This window comes from Gorilla gorilla, chromosome 9 (assembly GCF_029281585.2).
Source record: "Gorilla gorilla gorilla isolate KB3781 chromosome 9, NHGRI_mGorGor1-v2.1_pri, whole genome shotgun sequence".
In the NCBI taxonomy this organism is placed as follows: Eukaryota; Metazoa; Chordata; class Mammalia; order Primates; family Hominidae; genus Gorilla; species Gorilla gorilla.
The window spans coordinates 12,145,397-12,161,119 of NC_073233.2; the positions used below are offsets into that span (position 1 = coordinate 12,145,397).

The following is a 15,723-nucleotide window of genomic DNA, read 5'->3' on the forward strand; positions in this document are numbered from 1 at the left end:
GCCTTCTAAAGAAAGCGTATGGTTGGTAGAGGTAGCGGCATTAATAGAGATAGTTACTGGGTTACAATGGTAAAGTTGGCAATTAGAGGGGATGGTTCCTTTGGTAAGGAGGAGGTAAGATTTTAGGTTGGTACAGCCTTCTGGGGAGGTCTCGCCGTGTTCATTGGTAGTCAGGATGACATCTGCTCATTGAGAACGTATCTCCTAACTTAAGGTGCCTTGGTACCCCCACCATGAGCAAGGCGTGAGGTCAGTGGTTTCTCTGAAGGGGCAGAGGTGTTTTTCTAAAGGAGAGACACACCTTTGCCATTGTTCGTCCTCTTCACAAGGCATAACAAGGCAAGCCTCAAAGGTAATGATTTGGGGTGAGTCTGACTTAGTTACATTGATAACAAGGTCAGCAATAGAATGAGGAAAGAAGAAAGGGTAATAGAATAGATAAAAGAGAGTTAAACTTTCTTTAACTTTAGTTTGAGGGTTTTTTTCCCTTGAATAATGGTCCATGACTTTGGGGATGGTGGTGCTTTCTTGACTCGGGCATGATGGGTCCATCTTTTCTTGCTGTTTGGACTGCAGTTTCAGTGGTTTGAAGCACTAGGCCAGCTCCTCAGGCTGGTGTCAATATACTGGGAACTTTAGGGGTGGCACCTGTACCGGAAAATTTTGAGTTCTGAGGGAAGAGAAAGTGGAAGATAAACCAAGTATGTAGGAATGTTGGCAGTAGATTGTTTTGGGAGGTAGTTTGGACTTACTAGGGTAATAGGAAGATAGAAGACATTTCATCTATGGCAACCAAGTCTCTAGACTTGTTTGGCTAAGGGTATAAATTCCTAAACACATATAAACTTTGACTGTGTTGTACATCGCTTGGGGTCTTTAATGGGTAATGTTTTTCTGAGTTCCCTTTAGTGCCTACAGGAGAAACAGCAGCCTGTTCGGCTTATCTGATTTGCTAGGTTATTTTAAAAGACAGGCTTTTCTGGTGCTTGGGGACATGGACAATAGATACTTGGGTGATTAACTCCTCATGAGCAAGGCTTTGACTTTTACTATTAATCCAGTCTGAAATTTGCTAAATGTATTAGCCACTGTAAAGGCGTATTTAGAATTAGTACAGATGGTTCTTTCCTGGCCCCGCAGGTAATTTAAAGCTTGACTAAGTGCAGACAGCTTATACATTTCTCTAGGAACTTCTTTATTAATTACTGAACACCTGTTGCGTTCTTTTTCCCTTAATCATTCCTGAAGAGGGTTTCTTCTAAGTTTGGCTGGACGTTTGTAATCAGTTAAATCTAAACACGTGTGCTTTCTTTTTAGCTTTGGATATGTCATTAAGAAACTTGCTAGATTAAGCGAATTATCAGTCATTAATGTTAAACTATACTTTTAAACTTGTAGTTATACACATGTAATACTTTTCTGGTGGTACATTTTAATATAAGTGACTTTAAATAATCAAAGTCTTTTCTGGTGGATATTTTCACTTTTAATACTGGCCTGACCCATAATAAATGCTAGCGGATATATCAGCTGAAAGATTATCTACTACTTGCTCAGGAAACTTAGCCGCGGGGATGCCTAGCTGCTTGGAGCCGCATCTGAAGCCTGTATTACTTGACCCTGGCAAAAGTAAGGCATATGTCCCATAATGTAGTCTGCTTAGGGCATAGGCTGTGGCAGAGCATGGGCTTTTTCTGCTGTGGGGGCGCACTAGAGGCTGCACGACAACGACAACATGTTGAGGCAGATCCTTGATGTCGCTAGCCTGTCAAAAGCCACCTGGCGAATTAGGAGCTTGGAGTCCTTTCAGAGAGGGGGACTTAGGCTGGGCCTGAAGGGAAGGGTTGGGGTTATTAGATGGGGGACTAGGGGCATTAGGTAAAGGATGGTCCAGGGAATCCTATGTGCTGTTTTCTTTGCTAGGATCCCCTGAGAACCCTCCTTCACTGTCTCCACAGTAGGGGCAGGTGCATAAGGGAAAGGGAGGACAGGTCTTTGCCTCCAAAAAAGAGCATAGTCCAGTTCTTCTTGAGAAACTGGGCTTTCATTATTTACATGTTAAACTGAAAGTTGACATAGTATATCCTCAGTTGACCCAAACTTTGGCCAGAAGATTGAGGGATTGAGGTTAGGTCTTTGAGTCCAAATAGAAAAGCAATATTTTATCATTTGTTGCTTTTTCTTATGTTTAGTTCTTTCATTATCTTCCCAACATTTTAGCATGAGACTTATGGGGCTATCAGGTGGTATATCTTTGTTACTATTCATATCTTTTTTCATGAGACTTAGGGGACTATCAGGTGGTATATATCTTTGTTACTATTCTTACCATTTTTGCTTGTAATATTTCCCATATTGGGTCTTGGCTAGGCGCAATCTCTCATATTAGGAATTTCTTGCCTAACGGGGGATTGCTGTGGCTCAACCCCATCATATTAGGGATCTCTCGCCTATTTGGCGAGGGATTCCTTGTGGCTCAACCCCTTGTGTTAGGGGACCTCTTGCCTATCCTTCACTGGAATCTTAACTGAGGCTCAATTCGCCTATCCTTTAGCCCCACCTGCTGGAGGCTCTTTGCATCCTTTCGCTTTGTCCACTCTGGCCGCTTCCCTCGTGGGAATATTTCAGGTTCCTCTTAGCCTTGATGGCGGGTCAGCATAAACCCCTGATGGGACCCCCATATGAGGTGACCACGGAACCACAGTTTGGACTCATTCATTCTGCGCAGCAGGAGAGCTTGCTACCATTCACGCACTTTCAACCTCCAGAATGCCCCGACCCACGGCCCCCAACCACCAAGGAAGTACTTTGTCGCCGCTGTGACGTTTCCTACCTTGATCTGTGCACAGAGTTTACCTGGTCACCGCGGTATTGCAAGCCTCTCCTCCTCGCGTTGCTGAGAGTCCGGGTTTATTCATCACAATGGGTGGGTCCCGATCTCCCCTCCCTGAGACTACCGCAACGGGGCATTGGAATGCGTCTCCCCTGGGTAGGATGACTGAAGATCCCTTTCTGAAGGAGAGTGGGGATCCCAGATGAGCCCCCAGAGTTGTTGGGTGTAAAAATGCTCTAGGAATAAATGCTCAGTGCCGCAAAGTGAAACCAACACTTAGGCAAAAGTTCTCTTAGTAAGGCAATTTACTTCTGTAGAAGGGTGCCACTCGCATCAATCAAGATCACAAGAGCACAGGGAAGGAAGGAGAGCAGGGAGCTTTTATCTCTGACAGTTTCTACTTCTGTGTCACTCCCCCATGGGCTGTGTCACTCCCCCATGGGCTGAGCTGACCGGATTGGCTACTTGCAAATATCTTTCTAAATATGGAAGGGAAGGGGAACATGGGGTACAGTGGTGAGGCATGTGAGATGTGCAGTTTCCGGGTAACAATGAGTCCAGGTAACTACGGCCAACAGATGTGAGTTATTGATTAGAGCTGATGGGAAGCGGTAGGCTGTTTTACAGTAACTAAGGAAAAGGAAAGTTGAGTTTGAGAACAAAAGACCAGGAAGTTAGCGGCTAAATCTTTGAAGAGGAACTCAGAGAAAATTATTGTATCTTACGTTGTCTTTCAAAAAAAAAAAAAAAAGTAAAGCTATTTTCAAAGCAGTTCTATAAAAAAGCTGAAAAGTGAATACCATTGCCCAAGGATAGTTTCACTATTCTGTGGGCTAATTAAAGACAAGAAATTTAAATGTGTCCCAGAGATTCTGGCACATTGTGTCTTTGTTCTCATTGATTTCAAAGAGCATCTTTATTTCTGCCTTCATTTCGTTATGTACCCAGTAGTCATTCAGGAGAGGCTATCACAATCTGAATTTAGTACAAGAACATACTGTATTATGAGAAAGAACAAATAGCAGTAAGTTTAAGGAAAGGAAGAGAGATTTGGGAAAAGGGTATAATTAATTATTCTACACTTATTACTTCAAGTATAATGACTTCATTTAGAACAACATTCTTCTTGTCATAACTCATTCCTCTGAGTGGGAGAAGCATCAGATATCAGTGAGCTATGGGTGAGTTATATGCTGAGCCTTGACGCTTCACAGAAGTCAATCTCCCTGCCTGAATAGGCCATGCATTCTGGTCTGTCCACATTAGCAAAGTCAGTGGCCAAGCTTTCCGAAAGAGACTTGTATGTGTCTATGCTAGGGACTGGATGAGCAAGCTAGTCTAAATCAGAGGCAAGGCAGAACAAGGTATTTTGCCTGAAAAATCTAAAGCCTCATTTTCCCAGATGTATATCATAAAATTGTTGACATTCTCTGTCAACTCCTTGTCTCCTGTGTGTCTCAGCTCTGAACTGAGGAGGAAAGTACAAGGTTGTATTAACAGGCCCTCAAAAATCCCAAAACATTTTAAAATGGAATTATGATGGAAAGATAAATAAATAAGGTAGGGGAAAAGTCAAATGAACCAAAAACGCAAAGGAATGTGTTATAAGTATAATGAGATGTAATGTCACAAATTACAAATACCAGAAAAGACTTTCAGAAGGAACAAATGCTCAAGGTGGTACAGAAGATAAGCTGGTGTTAACATTGTGGAAGGGGGATGGGAGGTAAGAACTGTTTAAGGAAGAGGAAATGGCCGGCATGGAGGTTTTGAGGAATGAATGTGCCACACATGAAGGGACTGAAAACAAGATTAAGTGGGCTCAAATCAGGGGCCAGTTCTATCTGAGTTTATAGTACACAATCTTTTTCTTTAACCTAATATGTTACCTTTTTGTTGTTTTGTTATTGTTGTTTTGCTTCATACTAAACCTAGAGCCCTGTGCCTATGATGTCAGGTAATTTCATAGAGTCATTTTTGGGTTTATGGTAAGAACAAGAGAGACAATGAAAAGGTTTAAGAAGATGAATGATAAAAGCTTTCTATTTGGAGATAAAAATTTTTTTATTGTAATACAGAAAGTTGAGAAAATAATTTTTGAAAAAACTATTGGCAAAAGTGGCTAAACACAAAATATATTAAAATTTATAAAATATGATATATAAATATAATTTAAACTTTGGCCACCTGTTTTATTCTTGATATGTAAGATTTAATATAAAAATGAAATTCAAAAGCTAAGAGAGTGTATTACCACCAGACCTGCCTTACAAGAAATGCTAAAGCTGAAAAAACAGGATGCTGATTAGTGACATGAAAAATATGAAAGAATAAAAGTCACTGGCAAAAGTAAGTACATAGTGAAACTCTGAATACTCTAATACTGTAATGGTGGTATGTAAATCACCTATATCATTAATATGAATGTTAAAAGACAAAATTAATTTAAAAAATAGACAGCTACAATAGTTTGTTAAGGGATATACAATATAAAAAGAAGTAAATGTGACATCAGAAACATAAAATATCAGGGAGAGTTGAGTAGAAGTATGGAACTTCTTTATGCAATTGAAGTTGTTATCAGCCTAAAATAGCCTTTTATAAATATAGAATGTTTTATGTAAGACTTGAGGTAACCACAAAGCAAAAACCTATAGTAGATGCACAAAATATAGAAAGTAAAGAACAAAAGCACACTATGAGAGAAAATTATCTATCACAAAAGAAGACAACAAGAGAAAAAGAAGGGAAGAAAGAATGTAAAAAACAACAAGAAAACAACAAAATGGCTGTAGTAAGTCCTTACTTATCAATAATTACCTTGAAAGCAAAATGATTAAATTCTTCAATCAGAAGACATAGATTTGCTGAATGAATTAAAAATAGAAGACCCAACTATTTGCTGCCTGTGAGGACATCACTTCACCTCTAAAGACACACACACAGGTTGAAAGCAAAGGAATGGAAAAAGATACTTTGGGCAAATATAAGGCAAAAGAGTTCAGAAGTAGCTATATGTATATTGGCCAAAATAGCATTTAAATCAAAAACTGTAAAGGCAGGAACAGAAAATCAAACACTGCATGTTCTCACTCATAAGTGGGAATTGAACAATGAGAACACATGGACATAGAGAGGGAAACAACACACACCAAGGCCTGTTGCGGGTTGGGGGTTGAGGGGAGGGAACTTAAAGGATGGGTCAATAGGTGCAGCAAACCACCATGGCACACGTATACCTATGTGACAAACCTGCACATTCTGCACACGTATCCTGTTTTTTACTTTGAGAAGAAATGAGGAGGGTCGGGCAAGGTGGCTCACACCTGTAATCCCAGCACTTTGGGAGGCCGAGGCAGGCGGATCACGAGGTCAGGAGATCTAGATCATCCTGGCTAACACGGTGAAACCCTGTATCTACTAAAAAATACAAAAAATTAGCTGGGCATGGTGGCGGGCGCCTATGTCCCAGCTACTCAGGAGGCTGAGGCAGGAGAATGGCGTGAACCCAGGAGGCGGAGCTTGCAGTGAGCCGAGATCCTGCCACTGCACTCCAGCCTGGGTGACAGAGCGAGACTCCATCTCAAAAAAAAAAAAAGGAAATGAGGAAAAACAAAAATTTTAAATAGTGTAAAGGTAATTCTATATTGATACAGAGGGCAATTAATCAAGCACATTAACCATTGTAAATATATATGTCTGTAATATCACAGCACCTAAATACATAAAGAAAATATTAATAGAGCTGAAGGGAGAGATAGACTGCAATAAAATAATAGTAGGGGATGTCAACACCGCATTTTCAACAATGAAAAGATCACCCATATAGATAATCAACAAGGAAACACTGGACTTGAACTACACTTCAGACCAAATCAGTTATATTTTAGGCTGGAAAACAAGTCTTAAAAAATTTAAATTTTAAATAAAAATTTAAAGACTGAAATCATATCAAATATATTTTTCTATCACAATTATATAAAACTAGAAACCAATAATAAGAGGAAGTTTGAAAAATTTACAAATACATGAAAATTACACTCCTGAAAAACCAATGGATCAAAAATTAAATAAAAGGGGAAACTAAATAATATATTGATACTAATGGAGATGTAAGCACAACAAAGGAAATCTCATGAGATGCTATGAAAGCAGTTCTACAAGGAAAGTTCATAGCAAGAAACACCTACATCAAAAAAAATAAAGATCTCAAATAAATAATCTAATGTTATATTTCAAGGAACTAGAAAAAGAAGAAAAAGCTTAACCTATGTAATTAGAAGGCAGGTAATGATAAAGATCAGATCAGAAATAAATGAAATAGAAATATAAAAAAATGTAAAAAGATTCAAATGAAATAAAATTAGAAATGAAAAAAGAGGCATTACAACTGAATCCAAAGAAATCCAAAGGGTCATAAGACACTACTACAAACAATTACATGCCAACAAATTGGATAACTTACAAGAAATGGATAAATTCCTTGGCACTTACAACTTACAGAAAGTGAATAAGGAAACATTGGACCTGAACTATACTTACAACTTACCAATACTAAATCATAAAGAAATAGAATATCTAAACAGACCAAAGATAAGTAAAACAATTGAATCAGTAATAAAAAATCTCCCATCAAAAAAAATAAAAAAAATCCAGGACATGGAGGCTTCACTGCTGAATTCTACCGAACATTTAAAGGGGAATTAATACCAATTATTTTCAAATTCTTCCAAAAAGTGAAAGAGAAGGGAATACTTCCAAACTCATTTTAATAAGCCAGCATTACATTGACATCCGCCAGACAAGGACAACAAAAAAGAAAACAATAGGCCAAAATCCTGTTAAACAGATGCAAAAATCCTCAACAAATTCTAGTGAACCGAATCAACAGCACAGTAAAAGGATCATTCACCATGATCACTTGGGCTTTATCACCGGAATACAAGGATGTTTCAACACACACAAATCAATAAATGCAACACACCTCATTAACAGAATGAATGACAAAAATATATGATCATTTCAATAAATGCAGAAAAAGCATTTGACACAATTCAACCTCCTTTCATGATGAAAACTTTTATCAAGTTAGATATTAAAGAAGTGTACCTCAACACACGTATCAGAAGCCCACAGCTAACATCATACTCGGTGGTGAAAAGTTGAAAGCTTTTCCTCTGAAATTAGACAAGACATAGGTATCCTCTTTCACAACTTCTATTCAACACAGTACTGAAAGTCCTAGCCAGAGCAATTAGGCAAGGACAAGAAATAAAAGGCCTCTCAATTGGAAAAGAAGAAGTAAAATTATCTTTCTTCACCGTTGAAATGATCTACTATGTAGAAAACCCTAAAGATTCCACAAAACTTGTCAAAATAATAAATAAGCAAGGTAACAAGATACGAAGTCAGAATGCAAAAATCAGTTGCCTTTTTATGCATTAACAACAAACAATCTAAAAAGAAATTTAGAAAAACAATTCACAATAGCACATAAAATAATAAAATACATAAGAAAATACAAAATACATAATAAAATTATATTTTATTTTTAATTCCATTGTAAATTAAATTATTTTCCTAATTTCCTTTCAGATTGTTTGTTATTAATGCAAAAGTTAGAAACTTATATAATTAGAACTGTAAAATATTGCAGAAATAAATTAAAGAAGACATTAATAAATGGAAATACATGCTATGTTCAAGGGGTGGACGATAGTATTGTTATGATGTCAGTACAACCCAAAGTAATCTACAGATTTAGTAAAATCCCTATCAAAATCCCAATAATTAATTTTGCAGAAATAGAAAAATCCATTCTACAATTCATATGAAATCTCAAGGGACCCTACATAGCCAAAGCAATCTTGAACAAAGAGAAAAGCTGGAGGACTCACATTTCTGATTTCAAAACTTATGACAAAGTGACAGTAAACCAAAACAGTGTGGCACTAGCACAAAGTCAGAACTGCAGACCAATGAAGTAGAATAGAGAGCCCAGAGATGAACCCTCACATATGTGGTAAAGTGACTTTTGACAAGAGTGTCAATATCATTCAATGTTGAAAGGACATTCTTTACAATAAATAGTGCTGAGAAAACTGGGTATCTACATGTACAGAAATGAAGTTGGACTGTTACATAACAGCATGTCCAAATATTAACTCAAAATGGATCAAAGATGTAAAAATAAAACCTAAAATTATGAAACTCTTGGAAGAAAACAAAGAGAAAAAATTTTATGACATTGGATTTGGTAATGATTTCTTGGAAATGACACTAAAGGCACAGGCACAGGAAACAAAAGAAAAAAACAGATAAATTAGACTTTATGAAATTTGTTTTTAAATTGTGCATCAAAAGATTCTATAAACAAAGTAAAAAGGCAACCCACAGACCAGAAGAAAATATTTATAAATTATATATCTGATAGGTATTAATATCCAAAATATATATAGAGCTCCTAAACCTCAACAACAACAACAAACAGCTTAATAAGAAACGGGCAAAGGATTAGAATAGACATTTCTCCAAAGAAGATATACAAATGGATAATAAACACATAAAGACACTGGACATCAGTAATCATTAGGGAACTGCAAATTAAAACTACAACAAAATACCACCTTACACCAATTAGGATGGCTACTATAAAAATAAACAGAAAATAATAAATGTCAGTGAGAATGTAGAGAAATTGGACCCTTGTGCCCTTTTGGCAAAAATGTAAAATGCTACAGCTGCGGTGGAAAACAGTATGGTAGTTCCTCAAAAAATTAAAACTAAAAATAGCATATGATTCAGCAATCTCACTATTGCGTGAGATCCCCAAGAGAATTGAAATCAGTATGTTGAAGAGGTGTCTGCAGTCACACGTTCATTGCAGCATTATTCACAGTAACCAAGATATAAGAACAATCTAATTGCCCATCAATGGATGAATGAATAATGGATAAGCAAAATGTAGTATGTACGTGTATGTGTGTATATACATATGTGTATATACGTGTGTATATATACATTATATATGTATATATATATGTATGTGTGTATATACCTGTACATATAATGCAATATTACTCAGACTTAAAAAGGAAGAACATTCTGACATCTGCTACCACATAGATGAAACTTAGGACATTATGCTAAATAAAATATGCCTGTCACAAAAAGACAAATATCATATGAGTCCATTTATATAAAGTACCTAGAAAGGTCAAAATCATTAGACAGCAGAAAGAATGGTGGTTGCCAGAGGCTGGTGGGAGGGCAAATGGAGAGTTATTGTTTAATGGGTGTAGAGTTTCAGTTTGACAGGATGAAAAGAGTTCTGGAGATGGATAGTGGTGATGGCTGCAAAACATGATGAATGTATTTAATGCCACTGAACTGTATATACCTGAACAGGCTGCAAAACATGATGAATGTATTTAATGCCACTGAACTGTATATACCTGAACATGATTAAGATGGTAAACTTTGTTATGTATATTTTACTACACTACAAAAAGAATGAATCAGGCATGTCAATAACTAAACCAAACACAATACAAATATTTATGAGCAAAGTGATAAATTATAGGGCACCCTATGAACTTTCTTTTTAAAGAACTGCATAGGAGGTCTTGATGCAGTTGAGTGTAAACAGTGCGGAGGCCATGTATGGTCTCCAATTTAGGAAGCCTGATATAAATTTTTTTTTTTTTTTTTTTTGAGAGACACGGTCTCACTCTGTCACCCAGGCTGGAGTGCAGTAGAGCTATCTCAGCTCACTGCAACCTCTGCCTCCCAGGCTCAAGCGACCCTCCCATCTCAGCCTCCCGAGTTGCTGGGACTACAGGCTTGCACTACCACGCCTGGCTAATCTTTGTATTTTTAGTGGAGACGGGTTTCACCATATTGTCCAGGAAGGTCTCAAACTCTTGGGCCCCCCAAAGTGCTGGGATTATAGGTGTGAGCCACCACGCCTGACCTCCTGATCTAAATCTAACCAATGTTTCATACCAATTCTCATTTTTCTACATTTTTAGATCTAAAAGAGAAGAGTTTACACTGAAACTCAAATATGTATTTTTGTAATAGCTGCATTAATTTAAATTTTGACAAAATAATTATGTGTGTATTCTATTGTTTTTTAAACACAACTAAATTTTTCATTTAAATGAAAGTTTTGTTTCCAAGGAGTCTCAGGAATCTTTATACACCTGTATGTAATATTGCTAATGCTGAAAGCTAAACAAAACAACAAAACGAATACATTAATTTTTTAAATACTTATAAATTTCTGGAAATACATGCATCAGACTTTAGGTTTTAATAGCATTTACTTCAGAAGTGGATTAAGGTGAAATGTGAGTTTATGGGAATGTTATGACTATTTTCTACTTCATATCATTTCATACAAAAGAGTTGAAGTATAGAAAATTGTGTTTTGTGGGGTTTTTTAGTAAAAAGGAAGAAAGGTCAAAATATACAATTACTTTCCACTATAATATAAAATTTAAAACCAATACTACCTTGAAAAAAATGTTTGCAAATACAACACACAATGAGTTGATAATTTTCATTTTGAAAGTGCTTATCATGCAATGAATAAACACTAACACCTCCAATGAAGATGGACAAGGAGGTGGATGACTAATGAATATACAAAAAAAGTTGACCAAGAACGCTTGAAAAAAGTGACATAATTACTACTAGTGAAGTTAATTTTAATTCAATTTAAAATACAAGTGAGACAGTATTTGCACTAGTGAAGCTTGGGAAAGAAGGAATATAATAGTATTCTTGGGGGGATGGTTCAGTCGCTTTGCATGGAAATGAACATCACCACAAATTTTATTGAAATGATTTTTTCTAACATTTATCAACACAATCAAAATTGTGCAAGCCTTTTGAGCCCATAAACTTCAATAACATTTCCATCTATCTGTAGAGAAGAAAAATCAGAAATGCATACAGAGTGGATTAAGATATTCATTGAGGAATTATATTTGATAGAAAAATTTGGAAACAAATATTCAAGAGTAATAAAACACATGATTAAATTTGGTACAGCTATTGGATGGAAAGAAGGTCTAGCTATTAAACTTTTTAATTCAAAGCATATACAATGTCATGATGAAATGTGCACAAAATAATACTAGCTGGAGATAGAAACAATGTATACAACTCCATATCATCTGCAATTTACTTTTTTGAAATCTCGGAATATTATACATAATAATTATAAAGTGATTGAATTAAGTACAGAAAACTTTTTAGAGGGCTTATTCCTCTGTTTTAGAATTACAAGTGATTTTCCACTCTTTATTATACTTTTCCATAGTTTCCAAATTTTCTATATTAAAGACATACTTCTCTTGTTGTAAGAGGAAAAAAAAAGTTTTAAAAAATTATGTTTTTCATGACCAGACTTGGTGACCATATTTCCCACTTGGGAAAAGGCATTAAACTTTCTCTACTCAAAAGCTGCTAAATATACATCTATTACCAGCAGGCCCAAAGTTCACTCTCTTTTAAACAGAACCCACGGAGACACCTAATTGTGGAGACTAAATCAGCCTGGGGCATCTTGTTGGAAGTTCCCCAGGGAAACAAAAAATTTTATGTAAGAAGATGTCAGCCTAGATTTCAAACAACTCCTAAAGATTCTCAGCCATGCATAGAGATTTGATTGTGCCTAGCACTGAGGTGAGATTGGTCAATTTTCATAAATCCCTATTTTAGGAAAGTGTAAAGACATTTTTGGCAAAGAATGCAACAGCCTGATACATTGAAACAGTTTTTAAAAAGTAATAGCAGTAAGGGGCAATGTATTTTACTTTCCCTTTCACTTCTTAAGAGGTAATGGCTCTTTTTCTTTCTGGGTGGCTTCCACTGGACTTAATCTTATTTTCTTTTCATCCCATTCATTTCAATGTGGTGTACACATAAAAGATGGTAGACACTAGAAATTTTAATCTTTAAGTTTGTCTTGTCTAAGAACATAAAATGATGGTTTCTTGAAACAGTGACATTCTGGAGAGGTACTGTGAGAACTTCCTTATAAGAAGGGATTATTTATATGAGATCCAGTCAGGTAGTATTCAGAGATCACGAGCTTCTGAAACATGTGGTTGCTTTATATTTCCCTCCATCACTGGAAATTTCCAGGTACTCTAGCCAGTGGACATGACAACTGCAGTGATTTCTAGAATGTTTCGGTCACAGAACTCTAAGCCTTGTGGATTCACAACCATGTAATCCATGCCATCACACTGCAAATATATATCTATTTCTGCTAGATAGTGAGGAATGTTTTGCATTGGCTTTGCTCCATGGGGTCTACTACAGAACTTAAGGATTAGGGTTTTATTCCGAATAAAAAAAATCTAATCATTAGGACACTTCAGCTTTCTTCAAACACCCCTGAAGCTATAAATTCCTTCAAATACTATTCAATTATTTCTACTGCTCCATCAAGAAATAGAATCCAAAGATGTGGTGCTATTTTTTAATTGACTTCCTTTCAGTTATAACAAAAATAATACTAAATTAAAGCAGTACAAACAATCAATAATCCCAGAACTTCAATGGCTTTTTGAGTGTAAATTTAGTATTGAGAATGGATAGGGAACTTGTGAAAAGATAGAGAAGCCAAATTTTATACCTAATTGAATTTAGATCTTTAGTAAAATCACTACTAAACTTACGTAAAACTTGTTAATGATTTAGAATTGTAAATATCTTCCTGTTTCTTGTCAAGAACTTCCTTTCAAATTCCATGGTATAGAAAAACATGATTTTGACATCAGATAGAGTTTGAGTATCAGACATACCAAATTCTTAACTCATGTATTCACTCATTCACATATATTTTATTATCTACTATGTATTTTCTTGAGTAAGTTATGTGGGACATTATTGACATCTTATATATAGAATATAAGCATTTTTTGTTATCAAGGCAGGGGAAAAGTGCTAATATTTGAGATATTGTTAAAAATGGAAAGTTAAGCTACTGATAAGAACTGGTCATATTAGGGTGATGCTGTAATTATACCCATGTGATTTCAGTGACAAGACTCAGGTACAATTAGAATGGGAAGATTCTGAGAGCACAGAATAGAAATGGACTTATTGAAGGAGGAAGACAGTTACAGCCTAGCTCACAATTTGTTATTAGAATGTAGTACAGTATAAGAGTTGTGCTGGGGAGAGGTGTGGTAAGTGAGGATAGTTAATCAAAGTTTGCAATGGCACATTGAGTAGTGGTAAGACTGTACTGCTTAGTGACTTTGGACACTGTAGTTCAAAGTCTTTCTTGCTATAGTTGGAAGAAAGAATTTCTGGTTATCAATGTAAGGTGAATGTACATGGCACTTGAGGTTCACTTTGTCCAAACCAGTACCTCTTATCTCGTCTCTAACTCTCCCTCTCCCTCTCCTAGGCAGAAAGCAATGGCTGCTAAAGAGTATAAAATGCTCTCCTCCTGTCAGCCATCATGTCTGGGGACAACAGCTCCAGCCTGACCCCAGGATTCTTTATCTTGAATGGCATTCCTGGGCTGGAAGCCACACACATCTGGATCTCCCTGCCATTCTGCTTTATGTACATCATTGCTGTTGTGGGGAACTGTGGGCTCATCTGCCTCATCAGCCATGAGGAGGCCCTGCACCGGCCCATGTACTACTTCCTGGCCCTGCTCTCCTTCACTGATGTCACCTTGTGCACCACCACGGTACCTAATATGCTGTGCGTATTCTGGTTCAACCTCAAGGAGATTGACTTTAATGCCTGCCTGGCCCAGATGTTTTTTGTCCATATGCTGACAGGGATGGAGTCTGGGGTGCTCATGCTCATGGCCCTGGACTGCTATGTGGCCATCTGCTACCCCTTACGCTATGCCACCATCCTTACCAACCCTGTCATCGCCAAGGCTGGTCTTGCCACCTTCTTGAGGAATGTGATGCTCATCATCCCATTCACTCTCCTCACCAAGCGCCTGCCCTATTGCCGGGGGAACTTCATCCCCCACACCTACTGTGACCGTATGTCTGTGGCCAAGGTATCCTGTGGCAATTTCAAGGTCAATGCTATTTATGGTCTGATGGTTGCTCTCCTGATTAGTGTGTTTGATATCTGCTGTATCTCTGTATCTTACACTATGATTTTGCAGGCTGTTATGAGCCTGTCATCAGCAGATGCTCGTCACAAAGCCTTCAGCACCTGCACATCTCACATGTGTGCCATTGTGATCACCTATGTTCCTGCTTTTTTCACTTTTTTCACTCATCGTTTTGGAGGACACAATATCCCAAACCACATACACATCATCGTGGCCAACCTTTATCTGCTACTGCCTCCTACCATGAACCCAATTGTTTATGGAGTCAAGACCAAGCAGATTCAGGAAGGTGTAATTAAATTTTTACTTGGAGACAAGGTTAGTTTTACCTATGACAAATGAAACATAGAATAGACATATTGTTTCAGGTGGTGAGAAAATAATGGAGACAAAATTTCACAAAAGATGTGAATAAAATGGTATTAAAATCATGACATGCAATTTACCCATGTAACAAACTTGCACATGTACCTAAAATAAAAATAGAAATAAAAAATCAAAATAAAGACATAAATTTGTAAGTCACCATAATATGTCAATTTTCTGAAGTCTCTGCAAGTTCTTGAATTTGTGTGTGTTGGGAGTGGGGGCAAGGATCTGCCAAAGCAGAGAACGCAAAATAAAGAAGTAATATACCCATTACTTAAAGAGTTGATGCTTTTCCTAAGCGTTTATAGACTCACATGTTTGTGAGACCAGAAAGGTAATAAAATAAGGACAGCAGATCTGCTGACAATCCACGCATTGTGTGTAAGTGGGGAGGCTATAGAGACATAGAGAA

General features: G+C 36.9%; 1 protein-coding gene across 1 annotated transcript; it reads left to right on the forward strand.

The window, feature by feature from the left end:
* Positions 1 to 2,841: 2,841 nt before the first annotated feature.
* On the forward strand, positions 2,842 to 15,466 carry LOC101134980 (olfactory receptor 52N2). Its single transcript, XM_019037088.3, has 2 exons — positions 2,842 to 2,989; positions 14,265 to 15,466. The coding sequence occupies exon 2, from the start codon at positions 14,319 to 14,321 to the stop codon at positions 15,282 to 15,284; it is 966 nt and encodes a 321-aa protein (XP_018892633.3). The 5' UTR covers positions 2,842 to 2,989; positions 14,265 to 14,318; the 3' UTR covers positions 15,285 to 15,466.
* The last annotated feature ends 257 nt before the right edge of the window (positions 15,467 to 15,723 follow it).